This window comes from Chaetodon trifascialis, chromosome 15 (genome assembly GCF_039877785.1).
Source record: "Chaetodon trifascialis isolate fChaTrf1 chromosome 15, fChaTrf1.hap1, whole genome shotgun sequence".
Taxonomy (NCBI): domain Eukaryota; kingdom Metazoa; phylum Chordata; class Actinopteri; order Chaetodontiformes; family Chaetodontidae; genus Chaetodon; species Chaetodon trifascialis.
In genome coordinates, this window is record NC_092070.1 from 25325111 (window position 1) to 25341866 (window position 16756).

The 16756-nt window shown below is 48.8% G+C and overlaps 1 protein-coding gene across 1 annotated transcript in view; it reads left to right on the forward strand.

The window, feature by feature from the left end:
* The first annotated feature begins 2099 nt into the window (after positions 1-2099).
* Positions 2100-16756, forward strand: part of doc2a (double C2-like domains, alpha) — a 40007-nt gene continuing 25350 nt past the window's right edge. The window contains exons 1-3 of the mRNA XM_070980300.1: positions 2100-2190; positions 9427-9756; positions 14184-14263. Coding sequence (XP_070836401.1) covers positions 9432-9756; positions 14184-14263 — 405 coding nt within the window. The 5' untranslated portion in view covers positions 2100-2190; positions 9427-9431. The remainder of the gene's footprint in view (positions 2191-9426; positions 9757-14183; positions 14264-16756) is intronic.

Consider the following 16756-nt stretch of genomic DNA (forward strand, 5'->3'; position numbering starts at 1 on the left):
CCTGTTCAGAGGGTCTCTGCAGGCAGGACCTGCAGGGGCATGATGCCAGTGCGGGACCGGCACTGGTTCTCTCTGGTTTTCAGTCTGCTCCGACTGCATCTGGCTCACAGGGCTTTGAGAAATGGATTCAGGGCGTCCTCTTGTCCACTGTCTTCGGTGGACGTTGCTGGTCTCCGGGACAGTGGGATGTCCCATGAGTCAGCCACCTTCCTTTCTAGAATAAATCAGAATCTATATCAATCAAATAATTTGTACCTGAAATCCTGTAACCCACTGGGCTGGGTTACAGTTTTTCCAACGTTATTGTGAACCACAGAGTTTGTGCTGCTTTTCTAACATCACGAGACGTTTCTGAAGGTCTGCACACCAAATGCCAGCGTGATGCGCTCGCCTGAAGGAGGCGCCGTCGCCCTGCTCAAAGGCATCTGTGCTTATTGTGAAGTAGCTGCATGAGAAATCTCTGCACAGGTAACCGACGATCCTCTGTGGCTACAAAGCAAGCGCATTGCCTTTAACACCCCCGCTGCTCTCCAGCGTCTGTGCTGTTCTGCGTTACCGAGGGAAGTGAAGCTGTCCTCAGTCACATTTTGAATAACATGCTCTTCCTTCTGTGCAGCTCATGCTTAAAGGTGGCAAAGCAGCCAAATGTGTCAACGTGTCCACAGACCGTCTGACGCCAAACTGGTTAAAACCAGAATCCATCACACACACTTCAGACCAACGTGTGTGTTTCTCCAGAGATGGAAAATAACAAACACAATCGAATATTGAAATGTCGTTTAGGTCGTTAGCCTTGGTAGCTACGCTAACGGTGTGGCTGTGAGGAGGCAGCGTCACAACAACTATTGGACGAAGTGCACGACATCGTTAGTCTCCTCCTTCCTGAACGACACTGAAAAATGTAGTTTAATTATTTTCTAAATGCATAATTTAATTGAATCTATATATATCTATAGAACCGAGCATCAGTCAAACATGGAACTTTTCTCCTTGTTAAGAGTCAGGTTCATCTATCATCCCTGTTATCTCATCCTAATCTGTTGTCTGACACATTGATTTAGCTGTATTTAAATGTGGACATGCTGTCTGTCCCACACACCTCCTCACATGTATTTTATCATCCTAAATGAAATCACTTTGACACCCACCCACTGTCAGAGGCTGGGCTTGTGTGAACGCACTGAAGTTCATGTGTTCATTATTAAAGACGCCTCGTCAAACCTGCCCAGTCAAACAAACCGGTCCCTGGTTTGGACCACGACGCGTCCGTCCCTCTGCAGCCCCGTGAGGCTCGGACGCTGTCCCTTCTGGGTTTTATGAGACAAAAACAGAGCAGGAGTGTTTTTCCTGCAGGCTCCTGAATCCTTTACCCTCCAGATCAGAGATGGAGAGCGCAGAGGTGCGCAGGAAAAATGAAGAATCTCCTCATCCATTTGGCATGCATGGGCGGGTAGAGATGAAGAGAGTGTGTGGGTGGATGAGATGTAGAGAGGAGGATGAGGAGGAGGGGGAGGAAGCAGGATTTTTTTTTTTAACGAGGGGTTTCTTCACCCCAGGGACACCTATCTGTCAGACCGCAGGAGAGGAGGAGGCACAAAGGTTGATGAAGGAGAGAAAAATGAGGGGGGGGGCGGGGGGACGGGGGGACGGAGGGCCGGATGATCTGCACCCTTTCCTGGAAGGGAGGAGGAAACTCCAGCTTTGCGTGGACGCCTGTGTGCGCTGGAACATGTGAACATGTATCATTAGGCGTCATTAAGCACAAATTACACAGCGAGGAGGAGAAAGGCAGATGCTGCTGTTGGCACATTGTTCTCCTCCAGCCTCCTCCTGCAAACTGCACCCAGATCAGAGAGTTAATCCAATCCACGAGCAGCGTGATGAAAGCAGAGCTGCATCGCTGCTGACAGTCCAGATGAATGTGAGGCCCGGCTGAGGGATATTAAACACACAGAAATCCCAGGAAACGCCAGGCAGAGGCGAGGAAGACGAAGGGTTAAAAGTCCAAATCTCCCTCTCTCTCTCTCTCTCTCTCTCTCTCTCTCTCTCTCTCTCTCTCCTCCTCCTCCTCCTCCTCCTCCCCTCTTCCTCTCTCCACCACTCGCCGCCTCCCTCACCACCTGTTAGTGCGGACCCTCGTGCAGACATCCACCTGTTTGTGAAGGAATCTGCTCACTCGCACAATCAAAGGTAAGAAGAATCGGACGTTTGGGTCGAAGCTGCTCTCGTTCCTGCTTCTCTTCGCTTCTGCATGTTTCTCTCTGCCTCCTTCTTCTTCTTCTTCCTCTTCCTCTCCACTCTTTCTCTTCGCCTGTGTGTGAATATCAGTGAAGAAAAGTCAATATTTACTGCAGTTTGTACTCATACTCGTACTTGTACTACATTTCTGAGGTAAATGGGGTACATTTACTACAGTCTGGAAGCTCTATTTAAGAATCCATTTTACAATTTCAATTTTCACTCAAAACACATGAAAAAGTGTCAAATAAGCCAAAAGAAAACCTTCTCCTTTAATATTCATCAGACATTTCTCTGTTTCCTGTCTCATTGAGTTGAAATGTCGTAATTTTTGCACAGAAATGTGATGAAATCTGATCTTTTATGATCAGATTTAAGCTGCCTGTGCTGCTCCTCCGCCACCAGTAACGTGATTAAAATACTGCTCACATGTTATCGTTGATAGTAATCCAAAGATATAATGTACAAAATAAGACTCTGAAGGAGCCGTTTGGCATGATGAGCACTTTTAAGAAGATCTGATTACAATCACGTCCTTTTTAATTTGAGGATTATTGTCTGAACCCACAAAACAACAAATAATCTGAAAACATAACAGAGATCAAACAGAGATGAATGTTTTCATCTTCATGATCTTCATCTCTGGACAGCATGAACAAGACGTCTCCTTTTTCAGTGTCCAACGTTCTTCTTCTTCTTCCTCTCTCTTTTTTGTAGCCAGACATAACGAAGCTCTTACCGTCTGACAACACTGCGCTTTGTGAGGCCCAGTTCACTCGCTCCAAACCACTTCATGAAAACTCTCCTTCACATTTTCTTTGCAAAATTTTGCTTCAAATTTGTTAGTAAGTAGTTGGAATATTCAGATACTTTACTCAAGTAAAAGTACTGATTCCATGCAGTAAAAATACTCAATTACAAGTAAAGAAGAAAGTACATCAGTGCAGTTCAAACAAAATACTCAAGTTGAAGTAGTGAGAAGAAAACTTGAGATTGCACGTGTTTAAAGGCGTCTGGTTCAGTGACCATCAGAGGCGACGGCTCGTTATTCAGACGTCAGTCTCATGTCTCTGTGGTTGATTATTGACCTCTGAACGTCCTCAGTCCTCAGAGTCCTCGTCCATCCTCAGAAACGGCCTTTGACACTTCTTCACCTCAGGCCTGCGTCGGTGCTGCTGCAGGATTGATTAGCATGCAGCTGTCGGTCGCTGTCAGTAAACGCCTCGTGTTGTGTTTCGGTGTCTGGAGGTTTTTCCTCCCCCTGCAGCGCATGTGCTCGATAGAAAGAAGTGAAGCGTCATGTCGGTCAGTCGGAGATTCTTGGCTCAGAGCTGCACTGCACAGCAGATCAATAACTCTCACTTCACCTGACAGCTGGAGCCTTCAGCGCTTCGTTCGCTAACTGTTCGCTGTCCTGAAGTCGTCTGCTGTAATGAACGGCTCGTCCTTAATGCAGTTATCCATTTGCTCAAGGTTGGCAATAAACAGAAACGCTTCAGGGCCGCTGGCTACTGACCAATTCGGTTAGTGTCTGAATTAAAATAAAATGAATTGAAATCCAGACGAGTCCCGTTCATTATGATCAAACTTGAAAACAGACACAAAAGGATGTAAAAGAACCAGCGGAGGCAGAAAGGGCTGCAGACGGAGCCTCTTCAAGAAGCAAATCATCCAAAATCTACTTTCTACCAACGTTCACAGCTGTTTATCTGGTGGATTAAAGGGAAAGCAGACTTACCTGTCTCCTCTGGACTCACCTGTCGCGAACAGAGTCCACCTCTGCAGGACAGGAAGTGGAATGAAACCGAACCAAAGAGTTGACAGAACACTGAACGTCCCTCTGCGAGTTAATCAAACCTGTTCGAGTCGAAGCAACAAAAGCACAGACGGCTAACAGGAGCAGAGTGGAGCGTTCAGGGTACATCACGTAAAAACGACCGACTGCGATCAAACCGTCAACTCTAACCCTGTCACTCGTACGAACTCTTGACTTTGTAACGAAGCGTCAGATTTCAGGAACTCTTCACGTTTTCTGTGTGAAAACCTTCATCTGTGAAGCCGTCAGATCAGTGTGATGGAGAAAAGTTTCCCTCTGAGGTGGTGGAGGAGAAGTGAAAGTGACAACGACTCAAGTTCAAGTACCTCCGATGTGTACTTTAGTGCAGTACAGTGAATACACGTACTCAGTTACTTGGCTGAGGTGCTGTCACGTCTCCTCACTGAGAACAACATGAAGACAAAGACGAGCGACAGCGAGAGGAAGGGCCACCAGCACCAGAACCGAGTCTGGACGGGTGACTGGCAGGCGAGGAAGAGGAGGAAGAGGAGGAAGAGGAGGAAGAGGAGGGAGGCCAGGATGCAGAGGCAGCATCTTTTCATGTGCTGTCATTAGCATACTCTTCCTCAGCTTAACTCCCCGTCGCTCCGTCTCACCAGTAATCCCACTGCGACTGGATATCAGTCACTGGGCGAGCAGCAGATTTCTCTTTTAAGTGGGAGAATGTTTCCGGAGATAAACGCTGCTTCCCTGAATTAAACATGACGGCGGCGGCTCGGCGGTGCAGCGGCAGCCAGCCCAAACTCCCACAGAGCAAATACTCAAAGTGCAGCCGGCAGCCACGACGCCAACAGGAAGCTAACGTCGCACCTGCACGGCAGGAAGTCACCATTCAGACCAGTCATTCATCACAACTGCACCAGACGCATAAATACAATTCAACTCAAAGTGAGCGACGACAAACAAACGTTTCAGGTGTGATAATTAGAGCAAAACTACTCAGTAATTAATATTTATCATCTGGACTTTTTAATCTATTTCTATCAATTGTGATCTTATAAGTAAATTATGACATAATACGGCTTCTACATCGTGAATAGTATATGATTATTAAACTTTTTTAAAGATAACTTTGCATCTTCTAACTTTATTGTCTTATATGTAATTACTGTTATAATTACTTTTAATAACGTAAAATCAGAATTGACTGTTTGCTCAACACTGTTTGTGTAATGCATTTACAGCTCAGCAGCTAAGCTAATGAAAGATGCTAATGTTAGCATGTGCGGCTACCTAGCATACTACCTGTGTGCAAGGCACATTCCATATTACATTATTTTCTCGATTACAGGTAAAGTCAAGAAAGAATCTCCGCTCGCAACGAGCTCGTTCACTGTGTGGGCGGCAGCCCTGGATGCTAATGGAGCTGAAGCTAACGTTAACGTTAGCAGCTCTATCCTGGTCCTGGTTTAGTTTCTGATAACTTGAGCCCAGCTCGTTCTCCGAGGTCGTGTTACTCTCCTCAAACACACCAGTTAGTCCTGAAAGCCTTTGCTTTTGTCACGTTCTCAATGAAACGTACTGTTTTACGAACAAATATGAACAATGCAGGCTACGTTAGCCGAGAGGCTAAAGAGAGTTTCAGTCTGAGCTTCGTTTTCATTAACATACGTAAAAATGAGCTGACGCATTTCATCATCCTGACCTCCGAGTTCATGTGATGTTCTTCACCAGCCAATGAAATATGTGCAAACTGACTTTCCTGTTCCTCCTGCTGACCTCGAAGTCGCTGTGAAAACCCTCCACAGGTGCAGCCACATACCTGCAGCCCTCAAACAGCAGTGTGTCCGCGTTGATGGTTAGCGCCTCAGAATTTATTTGGCTAATTTTCTGTCGGAGCTCACAGGATGCGTGATTCGGCTCGTCTTCAGCAGATTAAAGCCTCTGAGGGAGAATCCAGCTCACTCCTGCTTAACAGACTGATGCAGAGTCAGACAGCTCGCATCAACAAGGCTGAAGCACGAATCCTCCAAACGGGAACACGAACGCGTCACGGCCGGAAACGACGCGAGCGTCAGATGAAGGATTCATTCTGAAGGTTTGAGCTGCTCTCCGCTCGTCCATCGGCCCCCTCGCTCTGTGGACTCTGAAGACAGTGTGGATCCACACGCTGTCTCCCACTCTTTAAATGTCCTCACTGCCAGGGGACATGAAGACACCAGCTGTTTGGCCTAACGAGGACGCTCATCCACCTTGTCTCAGAGGGAAATATACTTTTTACCTCATTACATTTATCTGACATGTTGAGGAGAGACGCTCAGACAAGGTGAAGACCTCCAGGTGCTCGTCTCTCAGGTAAAACACCTTCGGCCTGATGCATCTGTGGACTCTCAGCGTGACGACGCTCTGACCGCCAACGTGGAGCTTCTGTTAGTCTGAACTTGAGGAAGGTTTCAGGCTCGTCGTCTCCACTGATGCCTGTTTTCACCATGTTTGATCAGCGTTTATTGATTTTTGATGTTTCAGTGAGTGAAAACTTTTTTTTCCCTGAATCTGCGTTTCCATCCAAATGTTTTTATGCTAACATTTAAAAACTGGTGAGAGTCCCAGTTCATCCTCGAGGTGGACGAGTGGACGTCGGAGCGTCTCTGTCAGCGTCTGTAGGATCTTGATGACGTGCGATCCGGCGTTCATGAGCGTGAGGAGTCACAGCTGCAGCTCCGTTAAACACCGACTGCGTGGAAAACATGACATCTGAAACATGAAGACATTTCTTGGTCTAAATGTCTCAGACTGAACTCGTCCGTTCAGTCGTCCTCCTGATGCTTTACTCTGCCTGTGATAAATGAAAGATGAACTCTTCCTGTCCGTCCCTTGAAGACACACCTGCATCAGCTGGACGTTGACTCTTCCCTTCAAACACTTGACTTCTGTTCTGGTTCAGTGGTTTTCCTGTTTGTCCCTGCAGCAGGTCGTAAACTCTCGTGGACGCCGCTCTCGTCTGGAACATCCTGTCTGACGAGGTTTGAACAGTAAATTTACTCTGAAATGTCACCGGCGGAGCCTGAAGCGTCTCGCTGTCGAGATGTGAGCGGTCGTCCTCGGACTCTCGACTGTAACGCGTTTGTTCAGCTGCCGGCAGCCTCTGAAGGAAAAGCTCGTCTGTGCCGGCTCCATTTTTCCACGTCGGTGTTAGATTGTGAATTAGTAGAAGAAAGCACCGACTCTCAAAAGATAAATTCATTGTAAAAGAGTTCGTTTGAACGAGGCTGCTGGGGTTCGGTGGCTGCTGAGCGCTCCGTCGTCCTCAGGTCAGACGTCCACCGGTCTTCTGTCTGAAGAGTTTGTTGGAAGCTGCTGCGTTGCTGCGGTTTGTCTTCAGGTCCTGTCGAGACAGGAAACAGTTCCAAACAGACACTGTCCAAGACACAAACAGGTGAGAGAATACGCGCTGTGTGTATTTATGGCGGCCAGCACGTCATCTGCACAGACAGGAAGTGAGACACAGGAACAATGTAGAGAATCCAGTAAATTTCCAAAATAAAACACCTTTGCAGAGTCCTGATCGTACAGAAGCAATGAACACAAATAAAAAGCTGGAAAAAGAACGACCTACGAAGCCTACTGACCAATGAGAGACACACAAACATCAAGGAAAAGTGACCAAATCAGCAAAAACTGGCGGGAAAAATCAGGCGGGAAAAACACTCTGCTTCCTGTTTGGTTTGCAGCCGCGAGGAGGACAAACAAAAAGACACAGAGTCACAGAGACGTGTCCGAGGACTCTCGGGGTGAAGAACTCGATGGGTGGACGGTGGAGTCACGCCACGAGCAGCGACAGTGGACAACGCTGACACTGACAGCCAATCAAAATCCACGTGAACCTGCAGGTCGACACCTGGCAGGTGAGATGAGAGACTCATCACTGAGCTTCACATCGCTGTCTGATTAAAGAGAAGCCCTCCTCTGTAGGCAGCAGGTCGACGTCTTGTCCTCCGGCAGGTTTAATGTTGTGGCTGGAGGCCAGTGAAGCTGTCTGTCTCCGTCCTGCTGCTCGTGAAGCGGCGGAGGGTGGAGGACTTATGGACGCCTCATTGGCGAGCCGCTCTGCGCTCGAGTGGCTCCTCTGCGACGCCTCCTCCCTCACAGCTCTGGCTTTGTTAAAACGACGTGTTTTTCTTCACACACATTTCTCTTCTGCTTTCTCAAAGTCCAAACGATGCCTGCGTACCTTTCCACACACGTCCTTCCTCTTCTCAGGTGCGAGGCCCTCACACACACACGGAGCTCATTAAACACCTGCCGTCAGGTACCTGCAGCCTGCACGCTGCTGTTGATGGTCAATAGTGTCGGACCAAACAAGCGTGGATGTGTTTCACCGATCAAACACTCGACCCAGAGCAGCACAGTGTCCCATCATGAGACAAAGATCGGAAATGTTCAATTTTCAGAGTCACACAGACGTGACGGCGTGAGGCGAGACGTGACGGCGTGAGGCGAGACGTGACGGCGTGAGGCGAGACGTGACGGCGTGAGGCGAGACGTGACGGCGTGAGGCGAGACGTGACGGCGTGAGCTGAGACGTGACGGCGTGAGCTGAGACGTGACGGCGAGATGTGTCTACTGAGCGTTTGGCCTCAAGTCGCTGTGACGTTCTGTATTTTTCTCTCGCTGTCATCAAATCTCAAATCTGTGCAATCCAACCCTACATAACAGTCTGCAAATACTATTTATAATTTCTTAAGATGATGTTTATTTTTTTATTCCACTCTTTTGTATTTACTTATTGTTTTTACTCTGTCTGCTTTATTGGTGCTGCTGTAAACTGGAACTTCCCCTTGTGGGACTAATAAAGGAATATTGAATTAAATGTTCAGATTCAAACCAGCAGTGAACGCTAACTGCTAACTGCTAACTGCTAACTAACTGACTTTTAATGCTTGAGGTACATTTTCTTTGATATACTTTTACTTGTAACAGAGTATTTGTACAGTGTGGTGTTACTGCAGTAGAGGATCTGAGTACTTGTCGGTCACTGATCGTGAGTCAGTGATCTGAGTCTAACTGACTGGTCTTGCTGCGGCGCGGCAGGTCTCAGGTCTGTGTCAGCATCTCTCGGACCTGATTGGCCCTTCAGCTCAGATCATCGTCGGGGGGAGAAATGTGTTTTGTGAGGCTGAATGTGCTGAAGATGTCGTGTTGCTGCTCTTCTCACTGTGGCTGGTTTTTAACTGATGATCACCTCCACGAAATATTCTGTAAAAAATCCACATGAAGCTGTTCACATGGCCGATGAACGTTAAGGTTCCCGCTGACGTGCCGCCGCTCGCAGCCTGTCGGTGTTTGGCTGATGAAGCTCATGTGATGTGGTGGAAAGCTCCGGCTCTTGACCTCCGTCTTTGTCCTTACAGACTCTATGACGGTGCGGAGAGGAAAGAAGCTCAGCATCTCCATCCAGGAACACATGGCCATTGACGTCTGTCCCGGCCCCATCAGACCCATCCGACAGATCTCCGCCTACTTCCCCCGCCTGTCCCCCACCTCCCCCGGCCCCGTGTCCCCCAACCCCGCCTCCTCCCCGCTGGCCCTCAGCCCCGGCTCGGTGGCCTCCGGGATGGGCGGGGCTCACCTCCTGTCTCCCGTGCTGGCCCGCGGCAGGCCGGGCGGGGGCGGCTCGCTGTCCCTGCCCAGCAGCGTGGACACGTCGGTGGAGATCAACAGCTCCGACAGTGACGACTGCAGTGAGCCTCGCTGTTGGCATGTGTCTGTGTGTGTGTTACTGTCTTTCACCGTGTCTCCAGCCGCTCCTCCGTCTTCAGCCGTCAATCTCATGTTGTGATGTCCTGCAGTGAAAACGGTGATTGGCTGATTCTTGTCACGTGACCAGTTTCGTGCATTTGAAAAATCTTGGTGCGACTGAACGAATGTGCGAATGTTTTGGTTTTAGACGATGTCTGAACGGCCCGTCAGACTGTCGCTGTAGCATCTGTTTGCATGACTCAGCATGATGTGTCACGTTGGATTTCAGGTCTAGCGGACCAATCAGAAGCTGCCATCACAGCGTTGAAGTTCCTCTGAGATCTGACCTGATGTACCACTGTGTCTTATGTTAGCGGTAGCTTTCAGCTAGCTAGAGTCCACAGAGTCCACGGACCTGAGATGTGTCGTCTCCTGCCAGCTGTCCGTCTCTTTTATCTGAACCATGAGCAGCAAACCAGATGAAACCTTCTGCAGGAAAAATAATTCTGTTCAACAAAACGTGAAATAAACACGTAGCTGCCGTAAGCTAATGCACGGCTAACTACATGCTGGAGCTGTGGAGGTGCGACGTGGACAAAGTCAGGGAGTCTCCGTCCTCTGGAGACCGTGAAGATCTCCAGGACATTTAAATTTTAAAGGCTGATTCTGGTGTTTTTAGCCTCGTTAGCAGCGTCCATCGCTTTGTTCCACACTGAGACATCTCAGCGTCTGTTGGATGATTGTGATAAATGTGGTTCAGACGTTCATGTTCACTCATTTGTTCATCAGCGTCATCTCCAGGTCAACATTTGAATGTGTCCAACACTTTGCAGGACTAATGACTTTCCCATCAGCCTCAGCTGGACTTTGTGCTTCATGTTAATTAGCTAATGTTAGCATGCTAACGTGCTAAACAAAGATGGTGAACGACAGTCTAGCCATGACATCAACCCTGCTCTGGTCTGAGGGACGGAAAGATGCTCCATGGTGATCAATAAACCAAAACACAAGAGTCCAATTTATGCGTCCAGTCCTGTCCATAAATAATTCATGTCTCAACCTCAAAGTAGCATTAATAATGCAGCACACAGCTCTTGAAACACGTGTGTTGTAGCGGGAGTTGTCCAGCACCTCGGGTGGACGTTTAAAGTGTTTGACGAGGCAGCGGAGCGAAGCTAAAACTCACTCCGCTCCAAACGCTAACTGGGGCTTTTCACCATCTTTATTTCCTCATTAACATGCATTAATAATCAGATTTGTTTTGCAGTCACTGGGTGATGATTTCTTTTAATAATCAGAGTCATCAGAGCAGGAAAGCCTGAGGGAAGAGCCGACAACACAGTCTGTCTCTGAACTCAAACTTCAGGCTTTGATCAAACATAAAGGACACTTTCAGTAACAAAGAACAGTTTTTTCCCTGCAGCGATTTCATCCAGACGATCGTTACCGTGCTGCGGCGTCTTTAGGATGGCGCCGTTTGTTTGTGTGTTTACAGCCGGGCTGCTGTAGGTCGCTGCAGGTGGGTGGACGCAGCACCGTGAACACTCACCTTAAAACAAGCTGCATGAAAGGTGTGAGGAAAGAGCTCTGAGAGCGTCTGCTCAGGTCTGCGCTGTGTTCATCTGACGCTCCGACATCAGGAAGGTCAGACCTGTTCACACTGATCTCTGTCACCTGTGAAGGTGGCCGTGACCTTAACCTCACCTGGTCTGTGGTCATTTCCTCCTCAGACTGCTGCTGCTCTGCTCCTCCTCCTCCTCCTCCTCTTCCTCCTCCTCCAAACAAACTTAGTCTGGTCTTTGGGAGGGGGAGCAGGAAAGGACGCTGTTGCTGTGGAAAGTTTTCAGCGAGCTAAATTTTAACAGTTTATGCTGTTTTTTTTAATTGGTGAAATATCATCAGCTAACAGTCGACGCTGCAGCAGATTGGATTCCTCTCATGTTTCACTGAGCTTGCTCATCGTGACCATGAATTAATGTGAACCTCTGGGAAAAGACATAAAAGTGACTGAGACCAGGACTTCAAAGGCTTCGGAGGCAGCTGTGGTGGACGCTGGTCTGTTACAGACCACGTCCTGCATCTCGCCGTCAGCGTGCTGTCTGGAACGATGAGCTCATAACAGATGAGCTCAGACAGTATTTTATCCCAACCTCCTTCTGTAAAAACCTCAGATTTAACCAACCAGAAGCCCTCTCCGCTCATTTCATGTCACCATGACACATCCAGCAGGGGGCGACTCCACGGGCCAAAAACGCCGATCGTCCGTGAGCTCGTGAGAGATTTCTGATCCAGCTGAGGCTGAAGGAGCGTCAGCGCTTCTGCAGGTATGTATGTTGACCTGACGATGAAAAGTATCACCAAGGAAAAAGTCACAGCAGTTACTGCGATGTTTCTGCATCAATGGAGGACTGGCCAAAAAAAAGAGAACACTGTTCAGTGATGGTTGATCACAACAGAAGAGACGAACACAAAGATCACAGCTGGAGCAGAACAAAGCAGCTCTGATCAGCACTGCAGAGCCCAAAGTCAGCCGCGAGGGATCCGAGACGCAGCTTCATGCAGTAAAAGTACAGCAGGGCCGTCAGCTTCACGCAGTAAAAGTACAGCAGTACAGTCAGCTTTATGCAGTAAAAGTACAGCAGGGCCGTCAGCTTCACGCAGTAAAAGTACAGCAGGGCCGTCAGCTTCACGCAGTAAAAGTACAGCAGGGCCGTCAGCTTCACGCAGTAAAAGTACAGCAGTACAGTCAGCTTTATGCAGTAAAAGTACAGCAGGGCCGTCATCCTCGATATGAAATCACGCTGAGGACAGACAGCTGGTGTGACCATGGGTGACAGACAAGGACTATAGGAGCCCCCCCACCCCCAAAATAAACCCTCAGGCTGAAAGAGACACAGAACCACCGCGAGCCACATGTGTGTCATGTCCTTTATGTCTCCTCAGAGTCACTTTGTGTCTCTGTCTCTTGTTTTGCATCTTCTGGTCATCATGCGTCTCTCTGTGTGCGTCTCTTTGTAGTTTGTCTCTTTGTAGTTTGTCTCTCTGTAGTTCGTCTCTCTGTAGTTTGTCTCTCTGTAGTCTGTCTCTCTGTAGTTTGTCTCTCTGTAGTTTGTCTCTCTGTAGTTCGTCTCTCTGTAGTTTGTCTCTTTGTAGTTTGTCTCTTTGTAGTTTGTCTCTTTGTAGTTTGTCTCTCTGTAGTTCGTCTCTCTGTAGTTTGTCTCTTTGTAGTTTGTCTCTTTGTAGTTCGTCTCTCTGTAGTTCGTCTCTCTGTAGTTTGTCTCTCTGTAGTCTGTCTCTCTGTAGTTTGTCTCTCTGTAGTTTGTCTCTCTGTAGTCCGTCTCTCTGTAGTTTGTCTCTTTGTAGTTTGTCTCTTTGTAGTTTGTCTCTTTGTAGTTTGTCTCTCTGTAGTTCGTCTCTCTGTAGTTTGTCTCTTTGTAGTTTGTCTCTTTGTAGTTCGTCTCTCTGTAGTTCGTCTCTCTGTAGTTTGTCTCTCTGTAGTCTGTCTCTCTGTAGTTTGTCTCTCTGTAGTTTGTCTCTCTGTAGTTCGTCTCTTTGTAGTTTGTCTCTGTAGTTCGTCTCTTTGTAGTCCGTCTCTTTGTAGTTTGTCTCACTGTAGTTTGTCTCTCTGTAGTTCGTCTCTCTGTAGTCCGTCTCTTTGTAGTTTGTCTCACTGTAGTTCGTCTCTCTGTAGTTCGTCTCTCTGTAGTTCGTCTCCCTGTAGTTGTTTTGTCTCTTCGTGGTCATTCTTTGAGCCTCATGCTTTACGTGGTCGTTTGAAGTCGATTGGTTGACCAACAGGAAATGGTAACAGTCTCCTCCGGTCGTCCTGGTTGAGACGCTGATGTGGGCGGGACTCCTGCTCTGTGTTGTGGGTGCAGGTTGGTCAATCGAACTGTCACTCATGGTTCAGCGTAAAGGTTCAACATGTTCAATGCGCTGCAGCACGAGAGAGCGGCACGATGTGTGCTGATGCCCAAAATACATCCGTTCTAATCCCTGTGAATCATATGCTGCATGGATCATCTTATATAACTGCACTGGAAGACCACCAGGATGTGTGTGTGTGTGTGTGTGTGTGTGTGTGTGTGTGTGTGTGTGTGTGTGTGTGTGTGTGTGTCTTTACACAGGATGCATGCTTGCTGTAACGAGCCCTGACGAATGTGCTGCTCGTGTTTGAGGAGGCTTTTCCGTGTTGACATGTGATGTGATGTGTTCACATCCATGTGACAGGTGCTGCTCCACTAAATTGGATTTCCATCTCCTGAGCGCGTGGTGTCCCCGAGACATTTCTCTGTTCTCTTGCATGCTTTCTCTTTCTTCTGACAGATTTTCAACAGTGTCACTTCTCCTGTCCACTGATGCCGCCTGTAGATGGTCGTTTTATGAGTTCTGATAATTGCCTCTCTCTGCCTTCCTGTTATTTCCTCAGCTGCTCTGGGAACTCTGGAGTTCGAGCTGAGATACGAGCAGAGCTCCAGCGAGCTGCACTGCACTGTCCTCCGGGCCAAGGTAAAGACGCTCCACACCGCTGTTATTGCTGCGTCGCTAACAGCGTCCTCTGGTTTCAGGCTGTCCACCAGATTTTGCTCTCTGGGATCTGCTCCCATTCAGCCAGAGTGCTTCTCGGCCTCAGAGTGATTCAAATGAAGCGTCTCCTTTCCAGGATCAGAGTCGGCTGCATCTGTTGTTTTTCCTAAAATATCTTTCTCTGCTGCAGCTTTAAATTTGACCAAAGCAGGAGAAACAAACATGCGCTGAAGAATAAGATGCTGCACGTCGCACAGGCTCAGCGCCAACGAGGATCAGCACAAGACAAGACGAACCATGTTTGTCCTCTGAGCCGTTATGTGCACGATTTGGTGGTAACATGAACAACAGGACACTGAGTGTCTCATTTTAAGTGCTATAATCATAAAAAAGATCATTTTCTCCAAAAGTTAAAACTCCTGAAAACCAAAGTGAAGGATTTCGACCTTCTGCAGTTTGCAGACTTTTCATCGAGACTCTTCTGCCGTCCAGCTGTGTGTTGGGCAGCTGTTTGTACTTTATCTCAGGGTCGTGTCATGGCGGCCGAACGTTGGTCCAGAGAAGTCGTGTTCTTCCTCCATCAGCTTGGCGGCTAACAGGCGGCTGTGACTCCCACGTGCCTCGGCTGGCGTTCCCACAGAGCGCTGAAGTGAACCTGAACGTGTTGGTTCTGATCCAGGAGAAACAAAACCCATTTGGAGTATTTTCAGTGTGGTATTAATACTTTAACTGAGTACTCCGTCCAGCACTGGAAGCTACACATGTAACATCAGCTTCTCCCTGAAATGCATTCTGGGAGTCGTAGTGATCCTCTGACGTTTTAAGAAGGGATTGTTCCCTCGCGCCTGTCAGGCCGCCCACCTGAGACCGATCCAGCTTTATCTGAAGACGCTAGGTCGTATAAAGTGTCTTTGGGGCGCCGTGACGGAGACGTCCGTGCTTGTTTGGAGGATGATTCAGAGCTAACTGTCTCACCGGAGCCCAATTTAAGTGTCAGGAACGACCGAGGCTGAAGAGAAATGGAGCTGCAGCGTCGTCAGCGTGCAGGACGCTCAGAGCATCCGTCACCTGAGTGTGTGCAGGCATCCATCATCATCCAGGAGGCTCAGCAGCGTACTCTTCATCACCTCCTCTTCACTGCCTCCGCTGCTGAGCCATCTCAGCTCCCAGCACTTAGCACCTGCTCTGAGACTCAGCGGGTCCGACTGCCTCCAGACACCAGACCAGCACCAGCAGAGGAAGCACCGTCTGCTGACGGCGTCCTCCACCCGCCACAGTTCACCGTCACAGGATTTACACCACCTCCTCCTCCTGCGCTTCACCCAAACTTACTGAACAAATCTCATGTTAATCTGTGCAGAAGGCTGAAGCGTCTCAGCTCTGACGAGCAGCTCAGTCATTCCCTGAAACACTGCTTCATATGTTGCACAGCAGCCTCCAAAACACTCTCTGTCTCACACTCACCTTTTCTAAGAACACTGAATATTCACCTGCAGCACAAAGAGCAAAGGATGAACACTGACCAATGCCGACATGGTCCTGGAGGATCCTGCTTCACTGCTCCGGCTGCATTTCTGCAGCCAATCCTTTCATTTGTCGTCGTTTGGCGATTGGCTCGACACGCTCCTGAAAGCCTCCCATTAAAACGATAAGGGAGGTGCTTCCATTCATCAGAGGTGGGATAGTTAACCAGATCTGCTTCCCGAACCAGCCAGTCAGTCCTCATCCAGCTGAACCAGAGCAGAGCAGACCAGAGCAGACCAGACCAAAACCAGACCAGAGCAGACCAGAGCAGACCAGACCAGAGCAGACCAGACCAGACCAGAGCAGACCAGACCAGACCAGAGGAGACCAGACCAAAACCAGACCAGAGCAGACCAGACCAGACCAAAACCAGACCAGAGCAGACCAGAGCAGAGGAGACCAGAGCAGACCAGACCAAAACCAGACCAGACCAGAGCAGACCAGAGCAGACCAGACCAGAGCAGACCAGACCAGAGCAGACCAGACCAGAGCAGACCAGACCAGACCAGACCAGACCAGACCAGACCAGACCAGACCAAAACCAGACCAGAGCAGACCAGACCAGACCAGACCAGACCAGACCAGACCAGACCAGACCAGACCAAAACCAGACCAGAGCAGACCAGACCAGACCAGACCAAAACCAGACCAGAGCAGACCAGACCAGACCAGACCAGACCAGACCAGACCAGACCAGAGCAGACCAGACCAAAACCAGACCAGACCAGAGCAGACCAGACCAGAGGAGACCAGAGCAGAGCAGACCCTCCTGTTTGGAAAGAAGCTTCTGAATCTCACCTTTCTGTGGTGCCATGGTTTGTCTTGCAGGGTGAGCTTGTTGCTGCCTCTTGTGGCCGCTGGAGGCCAAACACCACCTACAACTGCAACTGTCAAATACCTGAATAATGACTGCCGGCACACAGCATGTACTACTTCAAGTACTCATGACAA